This window comes from Thunnus maccoyii, chromosome 10 (assembly GCF_910596095.1).
Source record: "Thunnus maccoyii chromosome 10, fThuMac1.1, whole genome shotgun sequence".
Lineage (NCBI taxonomy): Eukaryota > Metazoa > Chordata > Actinopteri > Scombriformes > Scombridae > Thunnus > Thunnus maccoyii.
Genome location: NC_056542.1, coordinates 16704476 through 16718637, shown reverse-complemented (window position 1 = coordinate 16718637; position 14162 = coordinate 16704476). Strand labels below are relative to the sequence as shown.

The 14162-nt window shown below is 40.5% G+C and overlaps 2 protein-coding genes across 8 annotated transcripts; both read right to left on the bottom strand.

Moving 5' to 3' along the window:
- Positions 1–191: 191 nt before the first annotated feature.
- Positions 192–11557, bottom strand: msh5 (mutS homolog 5). 7 transcript variants are annotated; one of them, XM_042423246.1, is made up of 26 exons: positions 10557–11056; positions 10284–10400; positions 10062–10185; positions 9835–9915; positions 9484–9537; positions 9242–9363; positions 8992–9101; positions 8581–8616; positions 8120–8202; positions 7977–8022; positions 7035–7173; positions 6792–6854; positions 6567–6695; positions 6391–6463; positions 6144–6253; positions 5891–5971; positions 5700–5787; positions 5505–5572; positions 4737–4855; positions 4517–4643; positions 3924–4073; positions 3492–3566; positions 2085–2231; positions 1696–1833; positions 1347–1420; positions 193–1260 (listed from the first exon to the last, which is right to left on the bottom strand). In XM_042423246.1, the coding sequence occupies exons 2-26, from the start codon at positions 10386–10388 to the stop codon at positions 1140–1142; spliced, it is 2463 nt and encodes an 820-aa protein (XP_042279180.1). In that variant the 5' UTR covers positions 10389–10400; positions 10557–11056; the 3' UTR covers positions 193–1139. The 7 variants fall into 7 exon arrangements, with proteins under 7 accessions (XP_042279184.1, XP_042279180.1, XP_042279181.1 ...); XM_042423247.1 differs by having other exon boundaries at positions 10604–11056; XM_042423248.1 differs by having other exon boundaries at positions 10735–11056.
- A 98-nt stretch (positions 11558–11655) lies between these two features.
- Positions 11656–14141, bottom strand: LOC121905194 (SPRY domain-containing SOCS box protein 2). Its single transcript, XM_042423254.1, has 3 exons — positions 13574–14141; positions 12150–12978; positions 11656–12024 (listed from the first exon to the last, which is right to left on the bottom strand). Exons 2-3 carry the CDS (start codon positions 12895–12897, stop codon positions 11894–11896), a joined length of 879 nt encoding a protein of 292 aa, XP_042279188.1. The 5' UTR covers positions 12898–12978; positions 13574–14141; the 3' UTR covers positions 11656–11893.
- Positions 14142–14162: the final 21 nt, after the last annotated feature.

Below are 14162 nucleotides of genomic sequence, written 5' to 3'. Positions count from 1 at the left end.
GGGGTTACAACTTAAGAGGAAAATTTAATTTAAAAAACATTGTGTTTGTGCCACTCTGGAGAGTATGTGTATTTCAATTTGTGGGGTGAAATTTGTGGAATGGTTTAGATGTAGAGCTCAAGCAAAATAAACATATAAATCAATTCAAGAAGATGTACAAAAATTTTTTTTGAGAGGTCGAGGAGGGGGCTTGTTTCTCTCAGGACTGTGACACTCGTTGTTGATGATGTTGCTGTTGTTGCTGTTATTGTTTTTTTTCTCTGTGAGTGTTGGGACATGCTGGATGGGCACCCACACAATGACTATGTATGTGTAAACAGGAAAAACATTAAGGTAATTATTTAAGTTATATTTGATTAGCACTAGTGTAAATATTTAAGTTATACATGATAAACATTAAGGTAATTATTTATGTGTATATATGATAAACATTAAATTCATTATTTAAGTACAAAAAAAGGATAGGACCATATAAGTGTAAACTTCTTCCATTTCCCTTTTCATACATGTAATATTTATTTATGGTGTTTATTGGGAATTTGCTGTATAAGTTTACTATTAATGTTATTGGTTATTATTGTTTTTTTTCTTACTTATTATTTGTTGCATGTTTGAAATAAAAAAAAGGAAAAAAACTGCTTAAAGTGATGCAGAAAGGACAACAACCACATAGTGAAGGAAAATCAGCAGCTTTACAGGATTTTTGTACATTTTGTTCTAACTTTATTTCTTCTTATTAGTTCTAACTTAAAAAACACTATTTAGATGATGACGGCATGAAAGGTATTAATTTAAATTTGTCTTAGATTAGATTTGTCTATAATCTAACTGAAGAGCAAATTTGTTCGTATCATATTTAATATTTTGTAAATACGGTATTTAAATTGAACAAAACATGAAAAAAATGAGCTTGGTATGTTCTATGCAACAATTTAAACCTTTGTAACAAGCACAAAATGTTTTTGTGTTACAGCGTTTTTATCCATTAAAGAATTCTTGTCAAGTGTTTAGAAACATGCAGCCAAATGCCTACCACCTCAGCTTGCTTTTTCCCAAATGCCAGTAAAAACTTGAGGGACTGACTGCACACACTGACCACAGAGCTGTAGAAATATGTTTACAGTTCCAGCACAAACAGTTCAGCTGCGGCTGAGCGGCTCCCCAGCAGAGGGCAGAAGCTCCTCTTTCATGAAGCCCTGAAGGTCCAAATCTTTGTCCTCCAGGTCCAGGCTCAAGAACTTCTCCACCACGGACCTGCACCTGTCAGGTACACAAACATGTTCAACACACACTGCTCTGCACTGAAGGTTTGCTTTGCCATTCTGTGAAGTTTGAGTCAAACCAACCTGTTGGCCTGCTCATCTGATGACGCTTTGTCAATGCGTTTGACGGGTCTTCCTGTCCTGTAGAGTTCAGACACCTGACCAAACGCACGCCCACAGTCAGCTTATGTGAGCATGCTTCTTTGTGTGTGTGTGTGTGTGTGTGTGTGTGTATGTGTGTGTGTTGGGTGTCTGTCCTTTCATGATTAATTGGGACGGCTTGTCCAATTGGGGACAAAAGCCGTGTCCCCACTTGTGAAAACGCTGATTTTTGGGTCAGTGGTTAAGGTTAGGGTTAGGGTCTCCAGGAAATTAATGTAAGTCTATGTAATGTCCCCAAAAGTGACCTAAGCAAACATGTGTGTGTCTTTACCTCCACTGCTCTCTGTACAAGGCCAGTTGGCAAACCTGCCAGTGTAGCAATGTTGGCAGCATAGCTGGACTGGCAGATCCCTTCCTTCAGTTGGTACAGAAACACTAACTCATCCCCATCCACTGCTGTCTCTAGAGTCTTAACACACACACACGGACCTATTAATACACAACCACATACACACAAAAATAACATACACATACTTCTAATGAGGTAAAACAGATCTGAAGTGGAGCCTCATTAGCTACTTGGGCATTTGGAAGTTTCCTCTGTCAACAAAACTCTACACCACATTAGTTTGCCATCATATAACTTCATCGTGCATTCACACAAGCGCTTCAGGCTACTTGTCATCATTGTGCAAGCTCAGTTAGAGTATCTCTCAGTACCAGCAGAGACAGCAGGTCAGAGGAGGGTAGCAGGCCTAGCTGCAGCAAACTGTGGAAGTTAGTAGCCAACAGGACGTGAGGGACATCTACTGCAGCTTTTCTCAGCCAATGAGAGATTGACGCAGCCAGCAAGGACAGCCCATCCACCTGAAGGGGAACATTAAACTGTTGGCTGTGTTTCCCAAGGATGAAGTTGCGATTGGATAAAGGTCTTAATTCAGGTTAAGCTGTTTACATAAACCCTTGATAGCCTGACAATGAGTTGCTGCCACAAATTAACCAATTAACAGAACATTCCTGCCCACTGTCTGCCCACCAGATGTCCCCTTTCTCTCTGAGAAAACAAGATATTATGAATACAAATGATCATATTCCATCACAATCTGTGATCTCCTGGATGCTAATGTTACTTCATCCTCATCAGTGACTTTGTATTGTCTGGCAATGGAAAAATATGCATCTTTATCATGCACATGCATACGAGAATGTAATTTTATGTGTATGTAAATATAGTCAACATTTTTTACTTTAAATGTGTTTTTTATAAATAGATAATTAGATATATTTGGAAGATACACCTCAGAGAAGACGAAACACCTCAGAGAGGAAGAAAACACCTCAACAGAACTTCTTCGTAACTCACGAACTCATTCAATTCATGTTCAGCAGGCTACAGATTCTCCACAAAGGAGAGCTGTTCCCACCAACATGCACCACTTACAGGAGAAGAGAGGAACAGCAGCAGCAGTTTAGGTCTGCAGACGTCAACATGTTGATGTCGCCTCCTACAGGCAAAGAAAGCAATGGCTGTTGCAATTTTTAATACTTGCAGGTAATGATTGTTAAAGCTGCAATTTCTTTCTCAGAGCTGTTGATCTTATGTCTTACTTTTAAGCTTGTACCACCAGAGAGAATGAGTTACACTAGCCTCCAGCAGATATTACTACAAATACTCAGATATAACAGAAATACAGTTGATCTTGTGGTAGTAAAACACAATGAATTTATGATTTATTTCCCTTTGTTGACATCCATTAACCTACTATGCTAATTTTATTCTAGGGTTTTCTTTTCCTTAAATAAAATATTGTTTGGACCCTTTCCTTTCCTCTCCAAAGTATGAACTCTGTAGTTGCTGTGCCTCAATTTCTAAAAAGTCATGATTCATTTCTTTGCCTGTGGATGGCGCACACCGGCACTTCTATATTTGCCTTCTAAACTGCTGCTGCTGCTATTTTCTTGCTGATGGGTGGCACATGTTGGGCTGAACTGAAGGTCTGTTCATGCTGCAGCTCTAAATTGGATAATACTGTCTGGGATTGGTTTCAGTTGCTTCACATTAACGGAACTGTGTGTCCTCGTTGTGTGTATGTGCATATGTATTTAATTCACAAAGCTTCTCCTTACAGTGTTAGTTCCTTTTCCAAATTCATCGATGAGAACTAATGAGTTGCCAGTACTGCTGTTGAGAGCCTGGGCCATCTGGAGAATACAGACACAAACAGTTATACTACACTTTATTGTTTTATTGTGTGTGTGTGTGTATGTGTGTGTGTGTGTGTGTGTGTGTGTGTGTGTGTGTGTGTGTGTGTGTGATGGTGATGGTTGTAGGCAGTAAATGCTTTTTAAAAAATGTCTTGACAGGTGGAGAGTGGGAGTGGAGCTGGAGGACAGTAGTATTGGAAGTTCATGTCTTTTATTTCAACGCCCACTCACTGACACACACACACAGACAGACAGACACACACACACACACACACACACACACACACACACACACACACACACACAGAAGCTTGTGTGCATAAGCGTGTGTATGTGTGAGTGTGTTTTGGGTACCTGGTTGAGGTCTATCATGAAGGTGCTGAGGCCCACAGACACAGACTCTCTGCTCTGCATGCGGGCATAGATTCCATCCACCAGACCAATCTCTGCCTCCTTTGCTGGCACGTCAGAGCCGATCAGAGCCATATAAACAATAAGACCCACCTGCCAAAGAAGGTTAAGTTAGGTTAAGTCAGAGCTGGAAAACAAAAGGTCAGCAGTGTCACATCAGTGATTCAAGAAAGCAGCCTGGGGATGGATGGTAGAAATAGGGAAGATTCACATCCATCACAAAGTTCACGTCACCAGACAACTCAAAAAGATACTACACATTGACAAAATGACAGTATATCAATTTAATTTAATGACATTGATCGATGTAGTTTTGCTGATGTGAGGCATCCATGTCTGCTTGGTTTTGAGGCACATCCATATTATGAAGGGCCAAGTCAGACATATCTGAGATTTCAAAAATATAATAATTAAGACTTGGATGTTGACATGAGCACTATTTGGAAGTCGAAAACTCATTATTTCAATATCTCTAATATGACTTGACATAAACTCCTCCAGTTGAGTGTAAGATGAAGAAATTCTGACTGTCCTACCTGTTTGAGGTAGATGCTCTTTCCAGATGAGTTGGGTCCAGTGATGATCTTGACTCTGCCTTGAGACTCAGAGCTCTGGAGAGAGTTGGCCACAAACACAGGAGAGCACAACTCTAACAGCGGGTGTCTAGAAAATAAAAAAATCAGACATGTAGCACTCTTGTACAACACTCTTGAATCAAATACCACAAAAATATTGTTTTACATTAAGTGTGTTTACCTGCCCTGTGTGACTATTATCTTCCTGTGGTTGGCTAGCTTGGGTGAGGTGTAGCCGTACTCCTGGGAGGCGCTGCTCATAGCCATCAGACAGTCCAGCTCAGCAGTGAGATCCAGAACCTACATGATACACACATTAAACACATTGAATGTCCTGAAAAGATTTTTGTTTGACTAATGAAAGAGCAGTAAGCCAGAGCTCTAGTGTTGACAACCCAGAACTCAACAGAGTTGTGCATGTGAATTGAGACAAAAGCTGTGTTTTAGCTATATTTTAGTGAAAATATGAGCATTTGGAGCATACAGATGCACAACAAAGAAGTGGATTTTCTTTGGAGGTTTCAGTTCTTTTTTATACTGTAAAAACTATGAGACCTTATTTATTTTTCTTTTACATTAATTTAATTGAAAAGTTGCAATCTGCTAAATAGTTAGAAAATTCCCATCATAGCGACAACATTGTAAACATAATAATTCATCATCTGACCTAACAGTTCTCTCTGCACTCAAAAACAACAATTAAATTTGCAGCTGCAGCAAATCCATCTATCATGAGACAAATATCACAGCACTGGAAAAGAACTTGTAATGGGATCAGGACCTGTTTCATAATTAAAATGAACAACACAACTAAAAGGAAAACTGACAGCTGATTACGACAAAATCCTCCTACACACATTAGCAATATTACTTCCATGCCAACAATCATATTGTTAGAGTGGGAGTCATGTTTTAAACACTTCATTTATGCTTATATATGGAAGTGCACCTTGTATAGGGAGGCGCTCCTCTCGAGGATTGCGTTCTGTAACTGAGTCATTACTGCCGTCTCCATGTCTGAGAAACAGGAAGTTTAATATCAGGAAAGTGAAGAATCTTGACAAGTGGATAGTGTTTGTTGTGGTTAAAAATGTCAGGTGCACAGCTATTAGGTAAATGTTCTGTTATTGAAAAAGTAAAAGACCTCTAATGTCACAGTGCAAGTCCCCTATGAGGTCGTCCAGCTCCTTGGTTCTCTGGCTGCGGTAGTGCAGACGATCCTCGGACAGAAACTAGCTCCCACACACACACATGGACATACATGAGCATGTGAACTTTTTTGTAGAACACACACAAACTAACAAAATGAAAATGTTGTAAAGATTAAACACAGACCATAAAATCAAGCCCTTCTATCTCAAAATCCTCTTTATCCACCATACTGGGCAGCCGAGGGACAGAGAGCAGGAATCCAATCTGTGAGGAGAATCAGACAATGATGTATGAGCACTGATGTGTGCGGTGCTCCAGAGAAACAATTTCCGCAACATCAGATAATAAGAATTCCACCAATAATATTGTATTCGTGGGCCGGATGTTTTTTGGAAACATATATCATTCAGGGCTTTTGTAGAGATAAATCTCAGACCAGAGGGATGTAGATGACACAGCAGGAGGGGATGCGAGCATCCAGATGCTCCAGCTCTCTCCTGGCAACGTCTGTCAGGAAGTCAGACAACCCCATCATCCTCCTCCTCTCTGACAGAGAGATGGAACGTTGTTAAGACTTCTGATCGGCCACCATATAAACAGGCTCATACCATAAACATAAGGCCTCTGATCAGGCTTTTCAACACTTGTTTAGTCAGTTTTATATCCAGTATGGTGGCACTTACTCTCATCAATGGCAGGGTCCACATTTGGTTTGATGGTGAAGCGTCTCTCGGCTATGCTGGTTTCAAAGTCCACCTACACGTCCCCCAATCAGAGGAGTTAAACTCCTTAACACTCAACATTGTGTAGTGTTGTTTAGTCTCAGATTTGCAGCTGTGTATTAATGTGAGTGTCTCACAATGCGGCTTATAAGAGAGGCGATGTAGTGGAGGTCATCAGAGAGCCCTTCACTGATGTCACGAAACAGCTGAATGGACTGAGGCAGGTGACGCACCGTGTCCCGGATACACACTGCACTGTACACTGTCTGAAACACACACACACACGCACACACACCAACAAACCTCTTTCTACACACTTAACAGAGCTTGTCACATGGATGTGGTAATAGTGTTGGTCCAACCTTGTAGAGACTTTGCCAGTCAGTCACTTTGGTATGAGAGAGAGACATCCTGCGCAGAAGAGTCTACCACACACACACACACACACACACACACACACACACACACACACACACACACACACACACACACATAAACTGGCTTTAGGCGGATGATGATGTTAGTTTTCAGGTGGTGACTCAGTAAGCATGGTGGTAAATGGTCACAGATGTAGAAGGAAGGAGGTTGTTGGTAATAGTTATTACTGGGATGTTTCTGATGTTGCGCAGCGAGGACTGCAGGGTGCTCAGGGAGTCTGAGTTCCGAGGTGACGTGAAGAAACGAATCACTTCCTGTCTCCTTTGTAACACAGCCAGGTCCAGTGTTGGCCGCAGAAACCACTGGCTAAGACAGAGGAGGTTATCACTTACACTTTCAGTACCTCTACGACAGAGAGCAGTAAAAACTACAGTAGGACACGTCAACTTCTAGTTTCTGACAGTATTTTGTGTGCAAAATGATAATTAAATGAATAAAAACATGACAGATTTACATAAATATACATTCCCACAATAATTATAGCATGGATTTAAAATCAACACAATATCATTGGTTACAGTTCCAAAAACAGATGATGCATTATGTTAGAAAAGCTGACACATTTATCTTGTTGCCATAGATACAAGCAGCAGTAAATTCTCTGCTTAAATCGCAGAACAGCTGTTTGTGTGTAAATATGTGACAAGAATTTTATGTCATTTTTGTTACTTTGGTAGTGTTTGTTTCTAATGTTCCTAATAATAAATGTTCATTTATAAAGTAAATCGTTTTATATGACCAGTTAGTTATAATTATATCATTGTTTATCATTTATTAATTATTGTCTTTTATGCATTATGAAAAGCATTTCCTCTGTTTCTTTTTAAATAAGCTATAAATTTGCCCCGCCTAGTAGTAGTAGCCAGCCTTAGTAGTCATATTAATAGTAAAGGTGGTAGTAGTTGTGGTGACGTAGCATTACTAACGGTATCTGACATCAGTTCCCCATACCAAATGCTTACATTTGGCACAACTACTATACAGCAGGGCAATAAAGGCACCAGTTAAGTTTAACTGATGTCTTAAAACACCTGTCTTTTGATTAAGTTAAGGCCTCTTCATTATTTTGTTGTCTGTGTGATTCGACTCTAGCAAGAGATGTTTCTCACCGTAGCAGTTTGGAGCCAAACTTGCACCTGCAGCGGTTCAATATTCCTGCAACACACAATAATGACAAGAGGTTGACGTAAACAGCATTACGTTGGGCAGAGAAGTGATAAAATCCTGAAATTCAACAGTCTGAGCAACGTACCGTAAAGACTGAGTCCTTCTTTTTCACCTGAATGCAGCTTGTACACCGATGGGTGAAGTTCTGATTTGAAGATCTGCAGAACGCTGAAACAAATACAAAATCCACAGTGATCTCTTGACCAAACTTTGTCTCTTTCTTCATGTTTTTGCTTGCATCACCTAATAATGAATCTGATTTGAATAATGTATTTTATACATAACAATTAATAATTTTATACAAAATAACACATTAAAACTATAATAAGAAGAAAATAAAAAATAAGATATATCACAGAACTAACAACTCATTATTTTGCATGTAATAGTTGAACTGTGTATTAAACAGCTGTACTGTAGATTTCAGTTATGGAAGAAGGAACAATTCATGAGAGACTCAGAAGATCAGTTTCAGCCTTTAGGGAAATACCTGTGTACTGGACAAAGATCATTAATGTAATAGAGTCTGTGCTAGAACACTCTTACCTGTAGGTGTCTCGGTCAATACACACCACACCTTTACTATATTGGGAAGAAACACAATGCACATTTCAGAGAAACAGAGATTCAAAGAGAATGAAAATTGTTCATTCATGGAAACGTCTGCATCACATTTGACGGGTTTGGTTTGATGATAGATAGAGAATAATAAGTATAATGTAGTAATGTAAAATGTAATACAGTAGATGTATAAATACCAAGAAAACACAATGCTGCAAATGCATGATTCACTGCTGCGTGTTTGACAGACTAAACATGTGTAGCTAAATACAGTGCAGTAAAAAGTCACTCATTGAAAAAACTCTTTCATGGTCCTCATTATGGAAAATGTGTAATCACAGTCCTGTGTGTGTGTGTGTGTGTGTGTGTGAATTACTACATTTATGTGTGTCTTACAGTGTGTAGGCGTGAAACTGTAGGATAGGAACTCCAACACTGCTGTCTTCCAGCTCCACTCCCACTCTCCTCCTGTCCAGACATTTTAACAGAGCACCCACTGCCCTCAGCTACCCAACACACATACACACACATACAAACACAAATGAACACACAAAAAAACAAGAAAATGATTGACAATTCGTGATCAGCTCTTGCAGAATGATGGACTGATGGATGAGATCATATGTAGTGTAGACAGCTGGCTCACCATCAGGGGTGAGTCGAAGGAGATACAGGAGGAGAGATAGGACATTTTGTCTCTCTCTGAAATTAAGGCAGACAGGAAAGGCAGATGGGCAGCAAGTAGCCTCTGCTTACCAACCTCCGGGCCTGCAACATTCAAAACTGATTCTAAATTAAGCCATTTATTGTGGAAAATCATGCATTTAATACAATCTTGCCTACAAATTGATGAGGATATTTGCATTTTATGAGTGGGTGTCTGTTTACCAAAGTCAACATATGGATAAGTAACCACCTCTGGTTTGTAGTCTGGGTTTGAACCTGGGATACAACAGAAAGGAGTTTGAAATAAAAATAATAATAGTTAGTTTTGTGAAAGAAAAAGTTCTTATCAAAGAACTGGTTTCACATGATAGCACTGTCTCACTAGACTGTGCTCAGTAAAAGCCTTATAAAACTGTGTATTACATAACTGTTCTCTCTTATCACACTAACTGGCTGCAGTGTTGAGCATCTCTAATCTCACATCATTCCCTTGACCCAGAAACGTCTTGTCTCTCACCACTTCAAAAACAAAAAAAGCACAAATCCCCTGGTGCATTTTCTCCCAGGGCTCACCCAGTTGTTGCAAGAAGCGGGTCATGCAGCGCTCCTGCTTTGCACTGGTAAGAATGATATGGGGACAAACCTCCTGGATGACTACACAACAGAAATAAGAGAAACAGAGGAACAAAATGAAAACACAAGTGTCAGATTATAGACAAGACAATAATTTTTTGAGCTATTAAAAAACACCTCATCCAATTTGGGGAAGAGACTGAGTTAATGGCAGATGCACTGTTTACCTCTGGCCAGCAGGCGGAGCTCGTGGTTGTCAGGAGTGTCTACCATGTAGTGTAAAGAGGAGTCTTTACTGTCATAGAAACAAAGACCCAACTGGCCATGCTGTGCCAAAACACTCAGTAAAACCTAGGAATAAACAGAGACAGACAGGAGTTTGCATGTCAGTGCTGCAGCCCAGTTAGCTGCTGGTGATATGTGAGGTCTGAGCTGGACTCCTAACTTACCTCAGGTGAGTCTTCCTCCTCTTCTTCATCACCACTTAGACCAGCAGGACCGAAAACTTCCCCTCCTCCTCCTCCTCCTCTTCTCAGACTTCCCAGTGCTGCCATGAAGACTTATTTCTGCATAGGAGCAGTCAAATTAAGCTAGTAATGGTAATTTGACTGTATAAAAAGGGCACAATATGTAAACCTACAGACTTTTAGCTAGCTATCTAAGATTAAATGTATTCAAGTTAAGCGCCATTTAGCTAGGCTGGCTATTTTAAGCTAGCTTACTTTAGCCATAATAACAGTCCCGTCTCTTTTAGTTAGCTAACACTTACATGATAGGCTGGGGCTTTTATAAGTAAAGCCAACAAGCCGTATGTATCGAAAAAAAAGTCCGACTTATAACTGAAAGGAGGGCGATAAAATATTTTTATTTGTGGTAGCGGAGAGCTAATGCTAACGTTACCCCTTTAAAAGCGCTACTTGGCGCGCCCGTTCCGTTGCCATGACAACAGGTGTCTCGTTAAATGTCCATCTTGTTGACGTCATCAGTTATTTACTGATCTTCATTAGTTTAACAGACCTGCACAAACAAAACTTAGTCAGACTTTGTATTAGCTTTGACGAAAACAACAATAACTAAAAGAAAAAGTAGGATGGGAAGAAACAGTGGACTGTCCTGGTGACCTGCAAAGGTGGAATATAAAAAAGTAGTATTTTATTGACTAAACAATTAATTGAGAAAAAAATCGGCAGATTTATTAATAATGAAAATAATCCTTAGTTGCAGTCCTATAGTAGATCATAACTAGATTAGTATTATAGTTATAATTACAATAGAAACTGCAATGGAACAGCAGTAATGACAACAAGTTATAATATGAGTCATTTATTTTATACACAATGAAAGAAACAGTCAGATACAACAACATTACCCCCCAAAGTCCCAAACTTTCCCCCCAGTGAGCTTTATGTTAAAGCAATAAATAATAATAAATATACTTATCATATAGTATGCACATAATATTTCATATAAAAGAAAACATAAATTCTTGGTACATCGCAGTGATTGACAAAAGGTTTCTGTCAAGGAGCTGGGTGAGTGGAGCAGGTGGACCCAAATGCAGAGACGGTAGGCAGGGAAAATCCGATGCAGATATTTTTAATGAAAATGCAAAAAGTCACAGGAACATTGAACAAAAGCAGACAACTTGACAAAGACTGAACTGAAAACTGGACTATAAATACACAGGGAGTGATTGCAAATGAAACACAGGTGAGGTAAACGAGACACAGGTGAGACACATGAAATAATCAAACACAGGAAGCAAAGTGACCAGACACAATGAAGAAATATTTCAAAATAAATCAGGAACAACACACAAGGGAACAGAGAAAACCAAAACCAGGAAACACATGCAACACAAATGAAAGAATCCCTCAAAAAGTCCAACTAAAACAGAAAAGGTCTGAGGGCATCAGAAGGATAACAAATCCAAGGAAGTCAAAAGAACAAAAACACAAGGAGTCCGAAAAAAACACACAAAAGTCCATCCAGGGTGTGACAGTTTCATATTGTGTTTGTGTGTAAGTGTGTGAGTGTGTGTGTATACACTAAGAGCACATTATTGAGTAGAAAGCAGGTAGCGCTGGAGAAAAGGGGGAAGAGGCAGTTTGTCAGTTTGATTCTGCCTCTGTTGCCCTAAAGACTGACGAATGGAGAGTCCACATAAAGCCATCAGGGCGGGCGGATCACCTGAGAAGGAGAGAGAAAGAAAAACTAAATTAGTTTACAGTTTGTGTTTTATAAGTTACAGTAACCATCCTCACTGTCACTGCTATTCTAACTGAGACAGATTAGTGTGAAAACATGACACTCACGTGTGGCACCATTCAGGTATCGTAGTCGTATGCTGGCGCCTCCTCTCACACTGCTCACCGCTGGGAACAGCTCCACCCCACGAGGAAGGTCTTTAAAAGCAACGCCCAGGAAGCTGCCATCAACGACAAATCCCAGAGTGCCTGCGTCAGCATCCAGGACCAGCAGGATGCGCTCAGGGATGGGGAGAGGTGTCTCTGCTCCCTCTGTGTCTTTCAGGATATGTGAAGTGAAAGACCTACAATCCTCCTGAGTCTCAGTGTGACACCTCCTCCTCTCTCTGGGGTACAGTCCCAGACTCTGTCCATTATACCAAAACTGATTGGTTTTGAGTTCCCAGCCCCAGGACTGCGAGTCTCCGCCCACCAGCACCTTGTACCCCGAGGCCTGCAGAGGACAGTTTTGCCTGGAAATACCCACGACAGCGTGACTCCCTCTGTGGCCGGGGCTCCACACCACCTCCCAGACATGAAGCCCACTCTTCACCCCCTTCTCTGCCCTCACGGCATCACTGCTCCGTTCGACAGGTGAACGTGTCACTTCATGTTTGCAGGCAGAGAGCAGGAGGTGAGGAGAGCGGTGGGCTGAGCTCCAGTGTGAGCGACTATCTCCCAAAGCGACTGGGGGGGAGCTCAGAATGACCATGAGACGAGAGGAGGTTGGGACAGCCAGCGAACATAAAGCTGATGAAGATGAAGGAGGGCTGTCAGCTGTCCTGCTGTACAGCCAGACGGACAGTGAGAGACCCATCAGTGGGAACAGTCTGCAGAGCTGAGCACAGGATACACACGGGCAGGGTCACCACCGCCTCTGTCAGGTGTCGTCAGAGAACTGTTGAGAAGAAAACCAACAAAACTCTAAGTTTAACACAGAAAAATACATGATTAATACTTCAGTAAGGAAATGGGATTTTAGGCAAAATGGTCTCTGTCATATTGTTACATATAACATATTATACTAAAAGTTAATTATTACTGATGCATATAAACAGCATTGTAATGTAGCTGGCCCAGGTGGAATTAAGTCTAGATATTTATATACCGTTGGTGGATTTAATTTACATTTTTTATGCTCACTATAGGTTTAAAAAATCCTGATCTGCAATAGCTGTCAGTGTGGATTAAAAGGTGGGTAAAAGGTACAATATTTCCCTCTGAAATCTAGTAGAGTAGAGGTATACAGTAGCCTCAAATTAAAACACTCAAGTCAAGCACAAGTACACCATAATTGCACTGAGGTACAGTACTTGAGTACATATTACAGTGCAGCATTCATGTGGAGATTATTATCAAGGAAAAGAATAAAGAAACAAATCAGCAGATAAATAACCAAAGACAGACATTTTAAAAAAGTTTCAGGTTCCTTCACCTGTTGGAGCAGCTCATAAAAAAGCTCACAATAAATCTTTGTCTCGTTTCCATCTTACCAGCTGTTTTGTTGACTCCTTCCCTGTTGTCTGCTGGATAGTTTCACTCTGCATCCGTCTGGTTTATAACAGACTCTTATCAGACGTCTTGTGCGTGTTATCGCTGCTCGGTATCGTAGCCGCTCCGTCCACTCCGGTGTTTTGGGACGACCTCCGGGACGGGAACAGCACAGTCCATCATTTCAGTCTGACGCCACACAGATTTGCAGTTACAAGGACGAGAGGTCCATGACGTGTTTGTAAACTGGTGCATCAAACACGGTGAAAAACAAGATACAGCCACTGTTAGATCACAAGCTGTCATCAGTTTTCCTCCATTTATCCAACCTGAATTTATTTATTTTTTAACGCGTTCTGTAATGAATGTAAACATAAATGGCGAAACATAAGAAGAGGATCAAACTCGGGCTTTTAATTAATAAGAAGATGAAAATGAAATAGAAGCCAAAGCGGCTCATTATTCCGGACAGCGCAGGCGCAGTGTTGAGTTGAGTGTATGCCCTCAACGCTGACTTGCAGGCAGTGGTGGAAGGTACTGTACTTAAAGATTCTCCTCCACTCAAAAGTATGTTTTTCTTCTTGTTCTTAC